At 47.2% G+C, this 23,599-nt stretch overlaps 2 protein-coding genes across 3 annotated transcripts in view; one reads left to right on the forward strand and one right to left on the reverse strand.

Moving 5' to 3' along the window:
- The window catches only part of Erich1 (glutamate-rich 1), a gene marked incomplete at its 5' end in the record, with an annotated part of 52,793,804 nt that overhangs the window by 46,682,305 nt on the left and 6,087,900 nt on the right, over positions 1 to 23,599 (forward strand).
- Positions 1 to 23,599, reverse strand: part of Slc20a2 (solute carrier family 20 member 2) — a 90,142-nt gene that overhangs the window by 19,950 nt on the left and 46,593 nt on the right. For all 3 annotated transcript variants that reach the window (NM_017223.2, XM_087588009.1, XM_087588008.1), the window contains 4 exon segments: positions 2,156 to 2,252; positions 7,803 to 7,888; positions 9,250 to 9,390; positions 12,989 to 13,543. In NM_017223.2, the coding sequence (NP_058919.1) occupies positions 2,156 to 2,252; positions 7,803 to 7,888; positions 9,250 to 9,390; positions 12,989 to 13,277 (613 nt within the window). In that variant the 5' untranslated portion in view covers positions 13,278 to 13,543.

A 23,599-nucleotide genomic window follows, 5' to 3' on the forward strand; every position in this document is an offset into this window, starting at 1 on the left:
TAAAAAAAGCAAAACAAAATCCAGCCTGTAGTGACAAGCATCTGAGATCCCACAGTCCTGTAGCTCCCAGTGAGCCTGGGGCAGCCATGTAAAAGCAGAAACAAGAGGCCTTGGATGGTGACTCCTGCACGCTGTCCTCTGACCTTCAATGTATGTGCTGTGCCATGTGTGTCCCTGTACATGCGCCCGCGCACGCACACACACACACACACACACACACACACACACACACACACACACACACTTCACAAATGGAGTGACGACCCCTAATCAGAATGTTTTAAGATCACCCTCACATGAAAACAATATAAAGAAGAAATGCTCATGGCAGAGCAGTGACGTCAGGGGTGCTTCACATCTGTGGAACCAGCTACTCAGGAGATCTGTCAACAGAAACTCTGGAGCAGAAGACTGCAGAGGACTAGGCCCAGCGCTAGACCAGACAACCTGCTTCTCATGTCACCACATGCGACGCGGCTGCACCCAGCCTGTTGTCCTCATGCTGACTTAGTTGTAGGTCACTGTGCGGTGTCCCTCTCCTGCCCTCTACTATTGCGTCCTAGTTTTTCCAAGTGTCAGGAGGCAGCCATGATTTTATTATAAACCGTCCACTGTTTACAGCGCCTGTCTCCCTGATCTCTAATCTGCCGTTTTACTACATCGTGTTCTGCACATTTGCTAAGACAAACATCTTGCTGGTGGAGGGAATCATTCTGGGGAAATGAAAGTTCATGGTGGCGACACACTACAGACACTGTGAGGAAAAGATCACGGAAATCCTTGGAGCTGATCTTTAGATGGATCTATCAGGTCAGTATTAGTTAGTGTGACCAGCAAAGTGAAGGACCAGAATCCCCACCAGGCACTAGTCTAGGACCCAGTGTCTCAGTTATGGTACTTGCTGATATGTATGACATGTGGAATATAGTAAATTCTATCTCTAAATCCTCTTAGCTATCTTCCAGTATTTGTGACGGCTTATCTCTATTTACTATGCACTGAGTGTTCAGAGTCACTTCCACAATTAGAAATATTGAAAGTCATACAAGGACTCTGCAGGTTATTATTCAGTAGTCCCAGGAGCTGATATCACCCAGAGCTGATACTCAGGGTGGGCAACTGTTCTGGCAAGAATCTACCTAGTGGCCTGGTGTAGTAGTGCACACCTTTGATCCCGGTACTTGGGAGGCCAGGCCAGTCTATACAGTGAGTTCCAGGACAGCCAGGGTTATGTGGAGATAACCTGTCCTAAAAAAACAAAACCAAAACCAACCTAACAGGAAAAGCATCCATGAGTAGGTAAGGAAAATTGCAGTCTGTCTCTTAAGGGGACACACAGAGGGCAGGGCTCGCCCCACAGTGCACCAACAAGACATTTTATTAGCCTTGTTTTTTTGAGCTACAATTTGACAGCAAGTCCTGTGACATCCTGTCTTCTAATTTCCCCACATTTGTATGAAAATATTCTCACTCCGGGTTTTATAGAACTCACACAGAAGAGAAGTGGGTGCTCACGACTCCATTGGACCAGCCACACACAGAGACATTATATTATATAATTTTTGACATTATATGATTGTATTACCAGGCTTTCCTGGATCTGGTGACTCCAGCGACATTTCGGCCTCAGTCTCCCAAGTGCTGGGACTACAGGTACACATCTCTCTGCTCCCCACCCCACCCCTAAACCGGGAAGGAAAACAGGCACAATCATGGCCAGGCCCGGGACTAATGGTTTGATAATGCCCTGGAAGTTTGCAGCTTGTGGCTGCAGACCACTTCTGACCCGCCTCTCCCTCCTTGACAACTGGACCGTATGTGTGATGCACATATCTTCTGAGGCCCTTCCGTCCCCATGACCTAGGAACATGCTCTAAGACTCCAGAGCTGTCAGCGGCTGCTGGGACAAGACGGCTGCGCCGTGGATGAGTGGGGTTTAACTGGAAAGCTGAAAGGTTTGTATTTCATGTATCTTCTTGGTATTTAGTACATTTATTGTTGTTGTTGTTATTATTATTATTATTATTATTATTATTATTACCCCATAACAACCATGAACAATGCCTTTTACTCTTAGCCAATACCAGTACTAGTTCTAATGCTGCTAAATTATAATACCTTCCCGTAGACTGAGGACTCCACAGAGGGGTCTTACCTGGTGCTCCTGTGTACATGATGGAGAAGACGTTTATTGCTATAGTGGCAGCATAAAACAGAGGAAGTGCCTGGAGACCGTTTGGAACAGGGTCCTCCTGTGTGACAATGAGTAAAGCAGGTGAACATGTGGTAGCAGCACAATCACCACAACAGGTTATAGGGAAGCAGTATGGTGTGCCGCCCCACCGAGCTGCTCCGGCTCAGGCATCGTCTGCACAGACGCAGGTTCAGCAAGCCCGAATGTGGGGCCAGCATCGTAAGAGAGTGCTAGAGCCGCACGAGCTGACGTCACAGAGACACAGAAAACTGGGAGGCCCATGTCTGAGGTCCCAAGCCCAGCGTTTGGCCACGACTTCTCCTGAGTGCTTTCTCCTCTGGCTAAGATCATCTTTGACAACTATTTTCAGACTCTCTACCCTCTGAGGATTCTAGAGTCAAGTGACAGCCACTGTTTGCATTGACGGTACACTTTATATGACACTACGGCTAGACATGCTTTTAGCTATACTAAAATACATAAAGAGGGGCTGGAGAGATGGCTCAGCAGTTAAGAGCACTGGCCACTCTTCCAAGACCTGGGTTTGATTCCCAGCCCCCACATGGTGGCTCACAGTCCTCTCTAACTCCAGTTCAAGGAGATCTAATACCCTGTGTGGATACCAGACACACATGTGCTACCCAGACATACTTGTAGGCAAATTACCCATAAACATTACACTTAGGAAGAAAAAGTATATGTTCACCTCGGGGACAGCAAGACGGCTCAGGAGCAGGATACTGGATGTTCAGTGACGACGCTCTGACTTCAATCTCTAGAGCTCATGTGAATGTGGAACGCAGGAGAGAACTGACACCTGGGAGTTGCCCTCTGACCTCCACATGCTCTGGCATGTGTGCCCCGCCCCCCATAATAATAAATCGATCGTGTAAAGTGACCATTTTCACATGTGCTAAGATTTTCAAAATCTTTTATAAGGTATAGGACTTAACCTTCGTCTACTGAATGTTAGTAAGAATGGTGGGATCTCTGTGTGATGGATGTAATTTGTAATTCTGGGCTTCAGCTCTGATCTTCTCTCTCAGTAAACCCGCAAGAGTGGCACTGTTTGTGCTTAGATGAAGCTACATATGTGAAGTTAGTAGGATGCTATTTTTTAAAAAAAGATTTACTTATTTCTACTTTATGGGTATGGATGGGTGTTTTGCCTAAATGTGTCTATGTGCACCACAGGGATGCAGTGCTCACATGGACCAGAAGAGGGCACGGACTGGAGTTCCAGATGGCCTCGGGCTGTCATGTGGATGCTGGGAACGGACCCTGGATCTTCTGCAAGAACAGCAAGTGCTCCTACCTGCTGAGCCATCTCTCCAGCCTCTAAAAATGCTGTCTTAAGCAGCTCTATAAACCATCTTTGAAGGAATAATGCAGGCTAGAAACATATCAAAGATGTACTAGTGCATAGCCTCTACTTACGAGACTGATCTCTAAAATACACCCTGACACACTTGGGAGCAGAGGCCACCTGTCAAGATCAAAGGAAAGGAGGTGCAAACTCTGAGGAGAGCTGTGTAGCAAGGGAAGGTGAAGACTACTTCAGAGACGTACCCGCAGGGAGGATGCCGCCGGCGGAGCACGGCTCAGCAAGATCCTCTGGAATGCCTCAAGTCTGCACAGGCACTGGTCCAAAGGCTTGTGTTGAAGGTAGTGAAGCGCAAAGAATGTAAAAGAGGGACTGAAAAGGCTCCTGCTGTGTGAGAGCTCTGCCCAGACCAGGCAGGGAGGCATGAGAGGGGCAAACAGGAAAGCGGATGAATGGCTGAGCTGGAGGAGGGGTGACACACAAAGCTGGCACCTGAGATGGACCACACAGAGGCCACACAGGTGCCTCCTGTCACTGGCTTTAGAAAAAAGCAGTGTTTTCTTGGGAGCCATGGCTGGCAAGGACTCCTAGCCGAGAACTTCTGAAGGAGGATGGCAGGAGGAAAAGCTCTCCTTGAGACCGCTCTCCCTTTCCTGCTCCTGTTCCTTTTCTCTCTCCCTTCCTATCTACCCAGTTGTCATTGTCACTCATCCAAAAATCCAACATATTCTCTCAATCTCCCTGACATTTTGTTTTTGCTGAGAACAACACAGAGCATCTGTGCGAGTAAATAGGAAGGAGAGAGGGAGAAGGAGAGAGGGAGAAGGAGAGAGGGAAAGAGGGAGGAGAGAGGGAGAAGGAGAGAGGGAGAAGGAGAGAGGGAGAAGGAGAGAGGGAGAAGGAGAGAGGGAGAAGGAGAGAGGGAGAAGGAGAGAGGGAGAAGGAGAGAGGGAGAAGGAGAGAGGGAGAAGGAGAGAGGGAGAAGGAGAGAGGGAGAAGGAGAGGGAAAGGAAGTGGAATGGGCTGTTTTAAACAAGCTGGCTCGACCTGCGGATGGTGTCTGCAGAAAAACTGAGCTCTCTGTATTGAAATTGGGCGTTGGGTCCATTTCGGGAGGAGTGGGATTTGGGGGAAGGGAGGTGGAGTTGGCTAGGGTGAGGTGCATGGACTGGGCTGGGGTGGCTTGAGGTGAGATGAGGTTCTTTGGACTGGGGTGGAGTGGGCCGGGGTTGGATGGATAGTGGTGGCTGGGGTGGGGTGCGCCTGAGTGGTGGGTGGGGTAGTGCTCTGGGGTGGTGTGTGTTGTGTCTCGTGTGCCAGGGAAGTGTTAACACCACAGTTCTGTTGTAGCATTATCTGTGGAAATTCTGAAAGGCCCAGGAAGAGATAATTATTCTAAAACATCATCTTTTAGAAAGAACTGATTTGAATCTTATCTCAGGAAAACGGTCATTTTCCTGTTCTTTTCTTTTACTATTCTTTACAAACACACTTTCCTGGCCCAATAGATTTGTATCTGGTTTCTTGGAATGAGCCCTCATGGTAGTGTGAATTATAGAGAGAAATGGGGAGGGAAAAGAAAGAAAGGCAAGGAAGTAGGGAGGGAGAGGAGGGAGGGAGAGAAGGAGAGGGAGAGAAGGAGAGAGGGAGGAGGAGAGAGGGAGAGAAGGAGAGAGGGAGGAGAGAGGGAGAGGAGAGAGGGAGGAGAGGGGGAGAGAAGGAGAGAGGGAGATGGAGAGAGGGAGATGGAGAGAGGGAGATGGAGAGAGGGAGATGGAGAGAGGGAGAAGGAGAGAGGAGATGGAGAGAGAACCACAAGACACCAGAGGTTTTGAGTTCAGGACTTGCCTCTCACTGAACAGAGACCCCAGGGGTCTCCAGTAGAGCTAGAGTCTGGTTTGGCTAGAGGTGCTCGGCACACACTGTCCTCTCCCATCAAACTGTTATCTTTAAAGGTGATAAGCACATGAGAGGGCACTGGAATTCAAAGCGACTAAGACACTCATGGTCTCCACCCCAGATCACAGTCACGGGGCAAGCAGGCAGGAAGGAGGGAAGAGATAGCACAGCACACACTACCAAGTGCAAAGAGAGGGCAGAACACTTGAGAGCAAAAAGGAGAAAACTGCCAACTCTGGGATAGGAGAGGTGTTCTGCAAAATGACATCAGGAAGCTAGATAGGATAAAGTCTAGGTAGAGGAAACAGTGAAGGCTGGTAACCAAGATGTAACCTAGCTCAATGTGGCCAATCCTAGCCCAGAGAAAGGGCTGAGACACACTAATGATGACACGGAGGAAGGAAGGCCGTCCTCAGTATACTGAGTGAGCAGAAGCAGCTCTTCTATACACACACACGCGTACACACACACACACATGCACACACAAATGCACACTCACATACACAAATGCATACACACACATGTACACTCACACACACACACACTCACACACACACACACGTATAATAAATGAAATAAAGTTAAAAATGGTAGGCTTTATAGCTTATCAAATATTTCAACAGTCAACCAAATATCCAAGGATAAAATAAAGAGCTAAAAATGTGATCATGGACAAGCACAGGGTAGAGAGACAGTCCTAAAGACAGGAAGGGATCCACATATAATATAGAATACTATAGATATATAGATAATAAAGAATACTATATATATAGATAATATAGAATACTATAGATATATAGGTATATCTTACATACTGTATCTCTATCATTGTAATGTATCGATGGTAGAGACACATCACTCATCCATAAAAGGGTCCAAGTTCGATGGATAGAACTGGAGGACACTATGTAATGTGAAGTAGGCTGGGCACAGAGAGGAGAGCGCTGCAGTGGATTTAGCTGCAGAAGGAAAGCTGATCACGGACAAGCACAGGGTAGAGTGACGGTCTCAAAGACAGGGAGGGACAAAAGAGGGAAGAATGAAGGAAACAGGGTAACGGCTACAGAACTACAGTTATCGGGGAAGCGGTCTGCTCTAACTTGGATCCTGTAAGCTTCTCAGAGACCGGGCACAGTGGGAGGACAGTAGGCTGTGAGAGGAGGGCCCTGAGACCAGACAGAGTAGAGATACACAGCAGGGCCCAGGCGAATGAGCCTCCTCTGCAGGGTGGACTGGGCTGCCACTGGCTCAAGGCAAGGGAGGCAGAAACTGTGGGTCGGAATAACATTCTTCCTCGTGAGTTGTTTATTGTAGGTATTTCCTCACAGTGATGGGGGAGCCACGAACACTTCTAATGGAGCTCACTATGCAGATCGGGCTGGCCTTGACTCCATAGAAACCTGCCCACCTCTATCTTCAGGGTGCTGGGATTAAAGGCATGCGCCACCATGCCCAGCAAATTTGATTTCAATGTTTTGGCTTTTATTTTTTCAGACAGAGTGAATCTCTGTGTTTCTTTTTTTTTTCTTTTTTTAAATTCCCTTAAATTAACCCAGTATTCCTCCATCGAAATATTTAGTAAAAGCACCAGTGTTGGCTAATTTTACATCAACTTGACCAAGCTATGGTTACCCGAGAGAAGGGAACCTGTTGGGTCAGACTGTAGGCAAGCCTGTAGGACATTTTCTTAATTAGTTATTGGTGGGAGGAGTTCAGCCCATGTGGGTGGTGCCATCCCTGGGCTGGTGGTCCTGGGTTCTATCAGAAAGCAAGCTGAGCAAGGCAGGGGAAGCAAGCCAGTAAGCAGCACCCTCCATGGCCTCTGCTTCAGCTCCTGCCTCCAGGTTCCTGCCCTGCTTGAGTCCTGTCCTGACTTCTCCGTGATGGATGGTGACTGGGAAGTCTAAGAGTGATAAACCCTTCCTCCCAGCTGCTATGGTCACGGGTCCATCAGGGTCTGTCACAGCTGTAGTCAGCCTGACTAGAACAGCACCTTTACACTGAGTAAGGAGATGTATACAGCTGACTCTAATTATTGATTCAATTTCAAAATCTTAACACCTATTTTATTATATTCTGTTTGATAACCGGGAGACAATCCCTCTCATTTTTGAGGTCTAAGCCCAATTTCTGGGAGTGTGGGCTAATGAAGTAAATTATAGAGCCCAGACGGAAGCCCCATTTGTGTGCTAGGCCCTGGAGAGTCTTGGCCATTCCCTGAGGCTTCTGACCCCTCCTGACAGCCCGTGACTCAAACTCCAGGTGTGTCTTGGCAATGACAGTACAGGTCTCCCACCTACTACGTTACTAGCTTCTACTGAGGAGAACCAAAATCGGTTCTAAAATTTAGTGCAAAAGAGAAACGAAAGCAGCAGCCACACTTACCTTGGTTAGGATGAACATTCTGATCAGGATGAACAGCACACCAGACATGAAGCCAGACAGAAGTGGGGATATGAACCAGGAGGCAACTGAACGGTTAGAAAGAACTCCGTGAATGCTAAGATTTCCACTCAGTCTATTTAAGCAACGCACCGAGAGGCCATATATCACATAAATTAACACCTATCGCCAGAGCCCTTTGCCATGGGTCAGAGCTCAGGAATCCCTCGCTCTCCTCTGGAGCAAACATCACACATCGCTGGCTATGCTGCTATTACTGAGGTTTCCATCCACCAAGAGCTTACAGATTAGTTCCCACTAGGCAAGCGGCTCTCAACTTGTGGGTTGAGACTCCTTTGGGGATCTCGAATCAGTTATCCGGAACATCAGATGTTTGCGTTATGATTTACAACAGTAGCACAATGGTTGTGGAGTATCAACAAAGACAGTTTTATGACTTGGGGTCACCACAACATGAGGAACTGTATTAAAGGGTCTCAGCATCAGGGGGGTGGAGAGCAACTGTGCTGTCTCTCGATTGTTTTTGAGTCTGATGTCCCAACAGCAAGGTTACATATAGGATAGGGTGGATTATGTTCCTTTAACTACATCCCGTTTGCTGCTCTCATTTCTGATCTCTAATGGCTAGAAATCCCCAGTGTTAGCCTCTACCGGGTGCTTCCAAGTTGGTGCTACTCCCAGAAACTACCTGGGAGTCTGGCAACACTGGCGATGCTCTGCCCCGGCCCCTTATTCTGGAGGTGCAGAAGACAATCAGGGTGCGGGGACTTTAATTGCTCCTTCCAGTAGTTCTAAGGGGCTAGAGTTGAGAGCTGTTTCTCCAAAAGCTTGAGACAGGTGATATTCGTGGTGGCCTGCGCCCCTAACTGGCAGGCCAGGGGCCCATTATGACCCATAGCTCCTCAGGCTACGATGGTTCTAGGAAACACTCAACAGCACGCAGGATAGAGGTGGCCGTTTTTATTCTGAGTGGACTGGTACACTCAGTGAGGACTCATCACTGCTAAGTGTAGTTGGGCCTACAACCAAAGGAACCTGGCTGTGCTTCCTCCAGAGGGCGGAGCTGGGCAGCTTGTGACCCAGCGAGGTGAGGTCGCTGGCTTCATTCTGAGCTTCCCCATGACCATGAACACAGACACCTGGATGTAAGGCTTTTCCTCACGTGGGCCTAGGCTTAGTCTTTCTCAGACCACTGTGCTGATTTCAATGAGATAAGTTTCTTTTCTTGGCCGGGACGAAGACGATACTGATTTTCACAGCCAGATGATGCTGTCGTGTTTTGACAGTGTGGCATTGAAACAGCCATGTGACAGTGGACTTGCTCCACGCTGTGTAACCCAGGCCTACACCTTAACATCCCGGGGAGAACATTACACGAGTAAGTCTTCGTAAAACTCCCTCTAGCAAAGCTGAAGCCTACGGCCATTACCGATCTTGACGAGTTCCATCCACTGCACTCCCTTTGGGCCGATGGCCACGAGCGAGAAGCCAATGGTAGAGCCCACGATGCAGTGTGTCCCTGAGATTGGGAGTCTCAGGAAGGACGCGATCAACTGCCAGACCGCTGAGCCTGTGGAGGGAGAGGTCCATTAAACACAGCTCTGCGGTGCATCTCAGTTACCTGGCAGGGAGAGAGCTACCACACGCCGCTGGGTTTGACTTCCTACAACGGTTTGCTTACAAAGCTCAAGTGACTGACAGCTCTCCCTTGAGGCTGAGGGTGTCAGTGACGAGCTGTTGGGCCGTGAAGCCTGACCCACCAGGAGGGAGTGAAAAGACACTTTCCACAAGAGCACCTTTGAGAGTGTAGGGAGGGGTTTGTTCTGCCACACAGTCCATATGCAGATAAGCTAGAGATGACCGTGCCATATAGGCCGGAGTAACAGGCTGTACTGCACTTCGATTTTTGCCTCAGCTGTGAAAAGGAACTGAGACGGTTAACTGAAGCTGGCGTCTGCTCTCAGATCTTGCTGGCAATACAGGGAGCTCTGAGTCTGGCCTTGTGTTCTAGGCTTGATGTTTTTCTAGGCTATGGTCACTGCAGACATTTTCATAAGCAATGCATATATGGTAGGGAGCACTGAGTGTCAGCTGGGCAGGAAGCACTGAGTGTCAGCTTGGCAGGGAGCACTGAGTGTCAGCTGGGCAGGGAGCACTGAGTGTCAGCTGGGCAGGGAGCACTGAGTGTCAGCTGGGCAGGGAGCACTGAGTGTCAGCTGGGCAGGGAGCACTGAGTGTCAGCTGGGCAGGGAGCACTGAGTGTCATCTGGGCAGGGAGCACTGAGTGTCAGCTGGGCAGGGAGCACTGAGTGTCAGCTGGGCAGGGAGCACTGAGTGTCAACTGGGCAGGGAGCTCTGACTGACAACTGAGAGAAATCCCTTTCAGCAGTTGCTGAAAAGGGCAAACAGAACATAGGACAAAAGGGTTGGGCTGATAAAGTAGACTGTTAATCCCAAATGTTAACTCTGAAAATCAGGTTTCCTGACAGTGCCAATGTCCTTAAGCACCCGCCCTGGCCTTTTCTTCAAAGATATCTGAGCAGCAGGAGAGTCACCTAAGGTCACACAGGTCCTAGCGTAAGTGGACTGCTGCTTCAGCGAAGGCCAGGTGTGCTGGCCGTTGAGCCAAGGTTGGGCGGGGTGCTACGTACATCTCTGAAGAGTGTGTGCAGTGAAGAAAGTATCAGCCACGCGCTACCATAAGGTGGCAAGTCTTCGGGGTATTGGACAGTTCCCTAGGCCCTACCTCTGTGACCTGGGCCAGCAGCAACTGGCTGTCTTCCACAGAAAGCCACAGTTAGGATCATCTTTCCCAGCCTAGAACTGTAGTGTAAGAGTGTTAACTTTATGGTTTTATAACGGTCCTATAAAGTTAACCTGGTCATGCAGCGGATGCTCTGAACATACCCTGTCACGCTTAGACTCCTTTTTCCTCCCTGAGAGTCGCCACCATCTTTCTTGCTGACTTGATAAATTACAGTGAGGCAGGAAGAAGGACTGTCAGGGGACAGAGTGAAGGAGTAATGACAGAGGGACAGAGTGAAGGAGCAGCACGAGGCATGTCTGCATGGGCGTCAGGCAGCGGGCAGGAGCCACCTCACTCCTTGGGACGGCCGAAGGGTATCAGGTCATAGGCATGCCCAAAGAAAACTGAAGATACTCTAACACGAGATAAAGACATCCTACAGAGCAGAAAGGGACGAACTATGGGGAAAAGATACCGCATGAACTGGAAGAGACGGGAGGCAGGCTTCCTCGGGGTGCTAGGCAGTGTCTGGATGATTAGGTAGAGGTCACAGTGAGGGGAGATCTGAGGAAGGTAGGTGCTAAGTGAGGACAGGAAGTGAAGGGGAGGAGGCTCGCCAGCTCTTAGTGAGCTTCTTGTGGTGGCATAAAGCAAGGTGTGTCCGCCAGTGTGGGTATTTACTGGAGGGGATGCCCACACTGGAGTCCTCAGGGCTGGAAGCATTAGTGGCCTCACGTGCAGTGGGTTGGTTTTTTATAGGGCTCAGCGAAGGCCTTAAAAGATAACCTGTTGGGGAGGCTTAGGTGGCAGCCAGTGGATTCTACTCGACCTGACAGCTGGCCTGTGGGCAGCACGGAGGCGCCAGGTCTAGTTAAAACAGAACAGAGGGGAAGGAATGAATAGAATGCAGGGAGAGGGAAGAGGAGAGACAGCGAGAGAGGGGGGAGACCATGGAGGTGGAATCAGGAGCACGAGACAGTGAGGTTCAGGATTCTCAAGAGGATCAGTAATTGTGACGCTGATGTCTTAAATTCACACGGATCCCACTCTAAGGAATCCAGTTTTTGAACTCTAGACAAGGCATACAAACTCCCAACCAGACAAGCTTTGAAATCCATCTAACCGCAATCCAAAAAGGAAACAAGGACAGCAACTGCCACCCCCAAACAAACCCAGAGAGGAGAGAAACCGAAGCCATCGTGGTACTCAGACAAACCCTCAAATTGCCTTGGTAAACCCAAATTCTACTTGAGGTTTGAAAACAAAACAAAACCAAAACCTTGTACTGTTTGAGAAAGGAGCCAAAGGCCAAGGACGGGAAAGTAGAGACTGGGATCGACGCTGACCGAGGTCAGCAGCGACTCCAAGCTCCACCAAGAGTTCTCGGTGCAGGGCACAGAGCGCCTCTTAGAGAAGCAGAGCCTCGGCCCAAGGCTCAGCAGGAGGAAGGGCCCCCACTGAGGACTCTGTCTGTCCGGGTTTCTCTTTATCCCCCATAGGTTCAACACCTCCTTCTCACAATACCTCACAGCAGCGAGTCTCAGTCTCCCTAATGGCGTCAAGCCTCTAGTGCAGTTGCACATGTTCTGCTGAACTCAAACCACGGAATCATTTCGTCGCTACTCCGTAACTGTAATGTTGTTGCTGTTATGAATCATAACGAAAGTGCCTGTGTTTTTCAGCGGTCTTAGGTGACCTCCATGAAAGGGTTGATCCCCAAGGGGGTCGAGAGCCACAGGCTAAAAACTACTGCCTTAATGAGAAAAATTTCAATTTTAATTGATTATAATGAAATTATAGATTAAGTTGTAAAACCGTAAAAGCTAAATTAATCAATCTTTTGTCCCTGGTACTAGAGAATGCCGGGGTCTTGTGCTAAGAATAGATCCTGCTGGTAAGCCACACGCCCAGTTCCCCAAGTATACTGCCATTGCTTTTTCTAGTAGTGGAGGTTGCCCTTAGGGCCTCATGCATGCAAGGCAAGCAGCCTAGTCCAGAGGCGCACCCACCCCCTGAATATTGTCTTATAACATTGACACTTTTGAAATATTCAAAATCATACATGATAGAAAAATATAAGTCAACTTTCAAGATCGGTTATAGGTAAAAATCGAAAATAGTGATATGTTAAAGAATGTGTGTATTCTCTAATAACTTTAACATATCCCTAAAACAATATCCTATGAGTGGTAACCTGAGGCCCAGGCTTACTTTAAAACGGCTAAAAAGTTGAGAGACCCGACACCTGCTTGCAAAAGTCACAAAGTACACGCAATGAAAACTGTGTGGTAGACACAAAGAACATGGCCAGCTTCTGAACAGTTAAGGGCCGCACTCGTAGAAATGGCCACGGGAGCAATGGAGACAAGTGCACACACTTGTGTGCACACACATCCCATGGGTGCAGACTGAGGCTACTCACCGACCATTGCACTCACTTCCCCAGCCATGAGCGTTTCCACAGTCTCATTGTAGAGGTTCACGTCAATGATGCCCTTCCGGATAGTCTCTCCCACTTTCGCTCCCAAAAGCACAGAGCCGGTGGTTTCAAATATCGAAGCCAGAATGCATGCCTGTCTCAGGGTCACCACGCCAGAGCCCACCGCGGTTCCAAAGGAGTTGGCAACATCATTGGCACCAACTGAAAATGCCAGGATGAAAGCAATAATGAAACCCAAAATGACCATCCACAGATACCCATCCATGGCCATTTTGGAAAATGGGCTCTGGGGTACTTTTCCTTTTGCAGAAATATTTTAAATAAACAAAATTTGAGGTTGCTATCTTCGGGAGGCCAAGAGTTCTTGTAAACAGCGAGTCTGCTCTGGAAAGCGATGGATAGTGTTGAAGTCTGAAGAAATTGTTAACCGCTGGCTTTTAGACTACTGTCACTACAGTTCATTTGGTTATGGTCAGTCAGTGGTACACCACATTCCATATTTTTTCTCCCAGTCTGGGAAAGCTGTGATCTTTCTTTCTGTAATGAGAAGAAAAACAAAAGAAGTCAATCAGTATGAATACCTGTGACAGGTAATTGTCCCACCAAGTGCACTGCTTAAAGCCTGCTTGTGGGATCCGTCTCTGGCATTTGACAGGTCTGACCACAGGGGGATTTGAGGAACATTATAATCAACCTTTCCCTCCAAACCATCCAAAAATAAACAGAAAGCTGGCCTCTAGAGTGTTTAATAACCACAGAGCCACAGGGTGCCATAGTAGGTGAAGTGTCATATGCAGGTCCAAAAATGTTTCTGGTCACTGTTTTCAGAGAACCATTTCCTCCAATGAGCAACAGGTAAGGAAATAAGACATCAAAGTTGCAGTTTCCCAAATGCTTGGAATGTGCCTGGCTCTGGTTACAGAACCCAACTGTGACACCATGGGGTGAAGCTCATTTACATCTATGTGTGGGAATGATGTGTCTTCCAATTCTGGAACAAGGCCGATGCTCAAGGGAGTAACAAAGGAAGAACTATTGGGCCTCAGGGGAAGGGCAGAAGACAGAGGATGCGGCAGGCAGAGCAGGCTGGTCACTATCTGCTACCTCTCTACTGTCTCTCTCCCTTTCCCGGAAAAGTCAGAGGCCTGGATGCTACCATTTCATAAGTACTTACTGCACTGGGCAGAGTAAGATTACCACCCACCCCATCGCCTTGGCTCCTGGTCACCCCTCACTCTAGGTCTACACAACCTGAAATCATGAAGGTCAGCCAACACCAGGGCTTTGGTCTCTGTGTCTCTGAGTGAGAACACACACACACACACACACACACACACACACACACACCACCCCCGCTCCTGTTTAAATGCTTGGGCCCCAGTTGGTGGAACTGTTTGGGAAGGATGAGAAGGCGTGGCCTTGTTGGAGGAGGTGGGCCACTGGGGTGGGCTTTCAGGATTCCAAAGCTTTGCAGCATTCCAGGCTTGGTTTGCAGCCTCCTCCACCTGTCAGATCGGGTGAATTCTCAGCTGGATCTGCTGCCATGCCCTTGTGCCACTATTATGGACTCTAACCCTCTGAAACTATAAGCCCAATTAAATGCTCTCTTTTGTAAGTTGCCTGGGTTGTGGTGTTTTGTCACAGCAACTGGAAAGTAACTAATACAGAACCTGATGATCTCCCGCCAGGAACAAACCCTCTCCCTATCAGCTCCCGAGCTCCCTCCTCACTCCATTTAGGAATCTGCTCCAATGTCATGACTCAGGTGTTTTCCTGATCCTGGAGGATAGCAGTCCTTTCCCTAAGCCCTTATTCATCCCTGTTGTTCTTAAAAGACTTCAACTTATCACCTGTTCCATCCATCCATCCATCCATCCATCCATCCATCCATCCATCCATCCATCCCTCATCCTTTAGGAGGCACGGCCTGTGTTCTCCTACTAGAAGACAGACCTTAATCCACTGCTGTAATTCTAGGAGGTAGTAAGTGATTGAGTTACTGAATAGACAAAGAAGATAGTAAGGAAGTGGAGATAACGTTTGTGTCCTACAAGGGATACACCTGGGCAGTGCTGGGAGCCTTGTATCTGTGTTCTGTTACTAACTGTCAATCAACCAGACTTGCTGTTGTTCTGGATGGTCCAAGCAATAAAGAACAGGGCCAGTAGTGTGTTCCTTCATAAGTGCTTACTGCACTGAGCAGACTGAAGAAGGCTAACCATCCATATCAAATGCAGCGTAATACTTGGGTCAGTCAACAGTTAAGAAAGGGGAGTACAAAATGTCATAATCACTATGATTACGGCAGTATAAAAAGCTAACATAAGAAGACCAAAAAGAGGCCTGAGAATGAGTTCAACTCACTTAGCACACATGAGGTCCTGGGTTGAATCTCTAGCCCTGAGGGTAGGGGATGACAAGAGCTGGGCCATTAACTGAAATGGTAGAAAATCTATGATTTTTTTTTAACTTTTCTTTCCAAAATAAAAAATATACAGTAAGTCTATAAATATATATATATATATATATGAAATGCAATCATTATAAGATTAAACAAAACATAGACTGATAGAGCCTATCATTTTTAAGATGTTCATTCTCCTCAGGCTCCACGGGAGACAAATGGTAGGCTGTTTTCAAGGGACAAGATAACGTTCCACTGAAGGAGGGTTTATTTGATTTGATTTGATTTGATTTTGATTTTTCAAGACAGGGTTTCTCGGTGAAGCTCTGGCTGTCCTGGAATTCAGTCAACTCACAGAGATCTGCCTCCTGGGTGCTGGGATTAAAGGTGTGCACTACCACGGCCCAGCTGCAGAAGGGTTATTAATATGACTAGTATCAATATGTAGATGAAAATCTAAAGCTATTTCGGAGGGGTCGGAGTGATGGCTCACATGTTGCTCTTCCAGACGACTTAAGTTCAGTTCTGAGGACCTTACTAGGCAGCTATGAGGCAATGTAACTTGAGCCTCAGGATATCTAATGCCCTCTCTGCCCTCTGTGGGCATCTGCAATTCATGTGCATGTATATGCACATGCGCTCTCTCTCTCTCTCTCTCTCTCTCTCTCTCTCTCTCTCTCTCTCACACACACACACATACACCACATACCTACACATTCATACACACACAGGGAAAAAAAACTGGGACCACTGCTCTTTCTCTTAAAATGTGTTTTTTTTTTTTTTTAATGAAATTGTTTTTCTCCCTAGGGTAGGCTGTAAAACAAAAAAATAAGTATTTACTGGAAAGCTCCTTTGTTGGCAGTATAATGAGTGAAATGGATTCATTATGGCTCCACTGGGGCTTACACCAGTGTCGGAAACAGACTACATCAAACGACAACATAAATAGAGACTCTAAACTGCTGGCCAGTACCACATGGGGCAGAAAATGGAGTATGACCTCAGCTGAGGCCAGGGAAGGGCTTAGGGAGATCTCAGGAGGGAAAATCACCTCTGGTCGTGGGAGGCATTGATACCACTCACTTCTCATGGTGGGGAAGGACAGGAGACTCGGGAAAGGCAAGGATGAGGGGAAACTGAAACTGGGCCACATGTGGACAGTGTTTATTACAGGGAGCCGGCATGATCAGACCTGGTATGTGTGCATGTGTGTTTACATATTTACTCATTGGTGATGTGTAAGTTCAGGATGGAAGTAGGAGGTCGGAGGACAACTAGTCAGAGTCCCTACTGTGTGGGTCCTAGAGACCACACTTAGGTCACCAGGCTTAGGGGCGAGGAAGGTTACTTGCGAAGGTCTTGCCAGCTGAGATGCAGTGGTTTTAAACTGAATGCTAAAGGCCCCAAACTGCCCAGGGGACGAGTGTGAATGTAGCCAGACTGTGTGCTAGGCACGCCACGAGGACCCTGGACTAGAGTCACAACAGTAGCAGTTGGAGGGAAAGAGGCTTCATCTCACAGTTCTGGGCTAAGAGGGACTGGACGGACAAACATCCAAGTGGGCTTTCCTTCTTTCTTGTTGGGCTGTTTGTATTTAGTGACAAGAGAGGGGTTGGTGACAAGCTGCATGTAAAAGTCAGCAGAACATCATGGAGAGCAGCTGGTGACACACGAAACTATTGTGTCCTTTGCTTGGGTGAGAATTAGTCATTTTTAAATATTACCTCTGGCAGCCAGCCCAGAGATTTGATCTGATGCCTTTTATGGGCTCTAACCACTGGACTCATGTCCAACAGTGCTGGACTGAGGAGAAACAACAGCTACTCTTCTGCAATCTAAACGATTTCTTTCTCTGGCTCCGAAGCACTTAAAAAAAAAAAAAAAAAGACAAACACATTGGTTTCTCCCTTCCCCATCATGCACCCATCTCTGCCATTTACATTAAGCTCAGGTGAAACATAACAAGGTGTACACACAAAAGGCGGAGCACACTGGAGAGGCTGCCCACGGCTGAGAGTCCGCACTGCTTTGGCAGAGGACATGAGTTTGGTTCCCAGCACTCATGTGAGGTGGCTCACAACTGTTTGTGACTCCACTCTGGAGGACTGGACGCCCTCTTCTGGTCCCCTCAGGTACAAACCCCCGTACAGATAACGTATTAAATATAATATTAAAAATAAGCCTTAAAAAACTGTGGTCTCGGGGTTGGGGATTTGGCTCAGTGGTAGAGCGCTTGCCTAGGAAGCGCAAGGTCCTGGGTTCGATCCCCAGCCCTGGAAAAAAAAAAGAAAAACAAAAAAAAAAAAAGAAAAACAAACAAACAAACAAAAAAAACCTGTGGTCTCGAGTATTTCAGATAAGTGGTTCTAAACATAGTCATCCAAAACTGAAGTTACTGATCAGTGAGATAATAAAATAAGCCATGAAACCGTAGGCCAGGAATGGTGGCTGTAATTTCCAGCCTGGAAGGCAGATGATCAGCAATAGCTCAAGGCCAGCCTGGGCTACAGAGTAAGACCCTCCCTCTCAAGGCCAGCCTGGGCTACAGAGTAAGACCCTCCCTCTCAAGGCCAGCCTGGGCTACAGAGTAAGGCCCTCCCACTCAAGGCCAGCCTAGGCTACAGAGTAAGACCTTCCCTCAAAAAAATTATGTAGGCTTATAGTCTGAGATTCGTTCCCAAGTGTCAGATTTACTATCAGGATATATCTGGGGTGGATTGCAAAGTAATCAATTATTAGATGAGGTGACCTTGGGGTACCGCTTCCTAACAAGCCAGAGGTAATATAACAATTATTTAACTACCTGAAAAAGGTCTATGTGAAAGTGAATGAATGAATGAATGAATGAGCCTTAAAAATCCACAGAATCTGAATCACAGGAAAAGGTAGAAACAGCTTTCTTCAGCTCAGAGCTTGAAAAGCTAGATGATGCCATGTAGAAACCACAATGTTAACTCTCCAAGAGCTGAAGAGGTTCGAGTCAGCGACGTGTTACACGAGGGTGCTGACTGACAGGAGCGCAGGGCTCTGAAGATGAGCACACATGGACTCATTCAACCCCACCTGTTGCTCGCAATTGTCACTTCAGTCCCGGGGGACCTGATTCCTTTTTTTGGCTTTCAAGGGCACTGCATAAATGTCACGCACAGACATGCACACTGGCAAAATACCTGCACATGGGAAATAATAAATCTTTTCTTAAACGCTAGATTCCCTGCCCCACACCGAAACAAATGAGTTTTAAAAGTAAAATCTGAAGCCCAAAGAGAGTCAGAAAAGACACACGTAAACGTCTATTTAATCCTGGGATGGGGAGGCTTAGATACAACACGAAGCGATAAACGAGTGGAGTTTATAAAAATGATAGATGAAGACAGCCACCTTTTTATAAAATGATTTTATGTGCGTGAGTGTTTGGCCTGCATGTATGTGAGTGAAAACAAACATTCTCAGACTATTCTTGGACTTATAACTATTTTAAGCTGGGAATGTGAAGGAATTGTGGTCCCAAACGTATTTACGGAAAAAGGTCCCTGCTGAGGACTGCTGCTAGAGGCTTTGTGGTTTCCATGTACACATGCATGACATATATATATATATATATATATATATATATATATATATATATACACATATATATACATACATATATATAATTATAATCTGCAGGTTTTATGTACATATGTACCACATACAATTTAAATTTTATAGGTTATAGGCACACATACATCACATATATTTATCTATTTTATAGGTTCTAGGTACATATATATTACACATATATTGTTTATTTAATTTTATCTTTGAGGCAGGGTCTCACTATGGCCCTGGTTGGCCTGGGATTCACTGTGTACACCAGAATGGCCTTGAATGCAGGAATTGTGGGGTGAGTCACTATACTCAGGTTTTATTTTTTAAATATATCAATCCAGACAGTTTTGTTCTGCATTATGGTCTTATGTCTCCAAAGATGATAAGGCCCCCAGACTGAAGAGCCTTAGCTGAGTTTCCACTTTCTTTCTGTAAGGACCCAGATGCATCGCGCCCTCTCCCTAACAGTTACCACCTATTTCCTCTGAAAGGTTTTTCACTCTTTGTACAACAGCACAGCAGAAGAAAGCGTCTCTTTTAACATTTCACACACAGATCTTGTCATGAGGAGTTTCTATTTATACCACTCTTGAATGACACGCGAAAGCATTCACATTACACTTTAAAGTGATTGACAGTAACAGGAAAAGCTGGCACATGGAACCCAGCCCTTGGGAGGCTGATGGAGGAGGGTAATGAATTTGAGACCATCTTGGGCTACTTAAGAAGTTCAAGGGTTTTGTGGGCTACATAGCCAATCGGTCTTGAAAAGTCAACACGGGGGCTGGAGAGATGGCGTGGCAGTTTAGCGTACTTGCTGCACTTGCACGGTGGTTCAGTTCCCAGCACCCACACGGAGTCTTGTAACCGTCCATAACTCTAGTTTCAGGGGATGTGATGCCCTTTCTGACTTTCATGGGCAACAGGCACACACAAGATGCATATACATGCATGCAGGCAAAACACTCATACACATACAATAAATAAATCTAATATATAAAAAATACACCCTTAAAATGTAATGGTATATTTGTGAAAGTAATTTTATATGTTCATGGTAAGAATGGAGGTGTTGCTAGAATAGCCCTGAGATTTTGTGTGTGTGTGTGTGTGTGTGTGTGTGTGTGCATGCATGTGTGCCCATGCATGTGTGTGTGAATATATACATAATATATACATAGATATATGAAAGACAGTGACAGACAGAGACAGACACACACACACACACAGACAAATAGACAGATACTCACTGGACCTGGAACACAGTGATTGTCTAGATCGGTGGCGAGCTAGCCCTGGGACCCTCTATCTCCCCCTTTCAGCTCCCACGCCCACCTAGGTTACAGATGTAGGCCTCCCTGCCCAGCCTTCCCTGTGAGTGCTTACCTACTGGCCCATCCTCAGCCCCCTCAAGCCATCTTTAAAACAGCATATTAAAACAAACATGCAAAGCAGTCTGGGCACAAAGGAGCCTGCAGACCATCTTGACAGAAGGGGCAGGGCTACTTAGTCAAATGTGAGAAGGGGCTGGGCACAGGGAAAACAGGCAGGAAGGTGGAATGCGTCCTCAGTGGGAGCCAAGAGCATGAACAGCCTGCAGATGCAGATGGCACCTGGCAGAAGACTGACTCTGGACGGGGACGGGGACGGGTGGGACAGTGTGCTGACACCCCCCACCTCTTTTCCTTTCCAGGCTGTAAAAGGGAACATTTGTCTCTCTCCTGTGGAGAAGGGAAAGAGCACATGACCTGCTCCGTCATGGGGCTCCATCCCCATTCCTGTCCAGTTAGCTACTAGTTACACCCCTCTGGTAAGTCATCTCAGAGACTAGCTGGGAAGCAGGGAAGTTGGTACATGGCTACTGATTACAACAACGTAGAAGCCACAACACTGTTAGCATCATTAGCAGGTAAGACTTGGGGCCATGGACACTTAGGTCTAACCCTACTTGTGTTCGTAATGGCAGTGGACCTTGGCTGACTCCCATGTACATTCTAAACCAGTTCGGTCTTCTACAAAATTTGAACGATGATAATATCCACGTCTCTTACTGTGGGGCGGCAGGCAGTGAAAAGTACCCTGATTCCTGGTCGAGACAGGTTGAATCCCTGGGAGACCATAAAAGGGATGGCAGGCACATTCTCAGCCTCCCAGATCAGGGTGTCACTAGATGCAGACCCCTAAAAACCCCTGTAGAGAGACAGACCAAGTCATGTAGAGCAATGCCCCAAGCCCTTCCTCCACAGGTGAGCACGTGACCACAGGTATCATAGGCTAAAGATAGATCAGTCACAGAGGACGATACCCCATATCCCTCCTCCACAGGCGAGGAGATGAACACAGGTCACCTAGGCTCAAGACAGATCAGTCATAGAGACAGGACCACGCCCCCAATATGTAAATGAGATCTGACCCATCCAAAAAAACTGTATTTAAGCTATGTTCAGAATTAAAGATGTGTAGGAATTATTCCATCATCTGAGAGCTTCTGTCGTTTTTTTTTTAAGATTTATTTATGTTATTCATATGAGTACACTGTAGCTACCTTCAGACACCAGAAGAGGGCATCAGATTCCATTACAGAAGGCTAAGAGCTTCTGTGGTTGCTGGGAATTGAACTCAGGACCTCTGGAAAAACAGTCGGAGCTCTTAACCACTGAGTCATTACTCCAGCCCAGGAGCTTCTGTCTTAGGAGTCGTAACACCACTGCTTAGGGAAGAGATCTGCCCTCCCCGAAATCATGCCAGAAGCTTCCCTGCATCCCTGGCCGACTAGTCAGTCTCCTGCTGGCTCAGATAGGCTGAAGCAACCAAAGCAGCAAGCAGAAAGGAGAAAGAATAGCAGCTAGGGGCGGTGGAGGCTGTTCCCCCTCCCTGCCTGAGTTCTCTCCCCCACCTCGCCCGAACCTGAGCACCTAGTCGGCCAGAGATCTCCGTGGGAGAGCACCCCGGCGCCAGAACCCTACATCTTACAAAATTAGCGTGACGCTAAATCTAACGATATAAAGTATTTTGTAATTGTGGTGTGTGCTTCAAGTAACTTGAAGGACCTGGCTTCGCTAAAGGCAAAGGAAGAAGTGCAGTGTAAAGATGCAAACCCTTCTAGCAAGATCGTTCTCATTCAGTGCTGCTCCTTGCCCCTGCCCTGCCCCTTGCCCCTGAGGGAGTCCTGTGGTTAGCCCAGGATCTCAAATCCTAGAAAGCCCTTCTTGCAGTTCCAAACCATGGATCTTCTTTGGTTAGAGTGATACACACAATGTGAGGGACAGGGACTTCCTGGGGTTGCGGCGGGGTGAAGGGAAGTAAAGAGAGATATTAAAAATATATGTGGGGGCAGGGAGTGAGAGCCTGGAGAGATGGCTCAGTGGTTAAGAGCACTGACTGCTCTTCCAGAGGGCCTGAGTTCAAATCCCATCAGCCACTTGGTAGCTCACAAGCATCTGTAATGGGATTTGATGCCCTCTTTGTTGTGTCTGAAGACAGCTACAGTGTACTTATATACATATATAGTAAATAAACCTTTAAAAAATATGGAAAAGCTGGAAGGCCTAAGGGACAAAAATGACTCAAAATGGTAAAGCCATAGCTGGGGCGTGGCTCTGGGGCAGCCAGTCAGGGGACACCCTAAGACCCTGTCTCAAAGACAGTAACAAACAAACAAAGATAGGCCACCAGGTAGTTTGGCAATTACTTACAGAGCCAGGTACACGTGTGCTGATCAAATGACAGTGAATTCATCTTGGGGGCATTTAGCTGAAGGGCATGAATACACTTGTCTACACTGGGAATATTTGGCTTAAATTTTACCTATGGTAGCAGTTACATCACTGCACACTTTTTAGAACTCACTAAAGTATATACTTAAAATTGATGAGCATTACTGTATACAAAGTAGATCTAGTCCAATATAATCCAGGTCTCACACACACACACACACACACACACACACACACACACACACACACACTTTTGACAGTTTTCTTTCCCACTCTGTAGGTATTTGTCTACTCCCAGTTCCTCTGTGCTAAACAAACATAAAAGGTAGTTCTTCCTTCTTATTGGAAAGGAGACACTTCTATAGAGACACCATAAGAACGGGCCAGTTAGGGATGGGGAGACAGTGCCTGAGGATCTGCACTTCCATCCCCAACACCTGTGTAAAAGGCTGGGCACAGTGGTTTCTGCTTATAACCCCAGTACTGGGGAGGTGGAGACAGGAGGCTTTCAGTTCCCTGGTGCTGGCACACAAGACAGCTAAGTGAGCCAGTGTACACGACATGTGACAGCTAAGTGACTCAGTGTACATAATGGTTACACCATCTGAATTCAACCCATGCTAAGACTGGAGAAGCATGCTTGCTGTCGACAGTGAGCTCTCTAGGTGGCATTTATTCCTCCAACCCAGCAATTCTAGGCTCCTGCAAATAGGGCACTAGGTAACCGCTCTCTTAGGGAGCTACAAGTCCAGCCCTTCTTCACCCCAACCCTTTCTGACATTACTGAAATTTTCTACTATACGCAATTATCATTTTTATCCCTGGAAGACTTCAAAATACCGCAAGGCAATTAATTTTTTTTAATGCACCACCAGCATA

The sequence above is a fragment of the Rattus norvegicus genome, chromosome 16, assembly GCF_021556685.1.
Source record: "Rattus norvegicus strain SHRSP/BbbUtx chromosome 16, alternate assembly SHRSP_T2T, whole genome shotgun sequence".
Classification (NCBI taxonomy): Eukaryota; Metazoa; Chordata; class Mammalia; order Rodentia; family Muridae; genus Rattus; species Rattus norvegicus.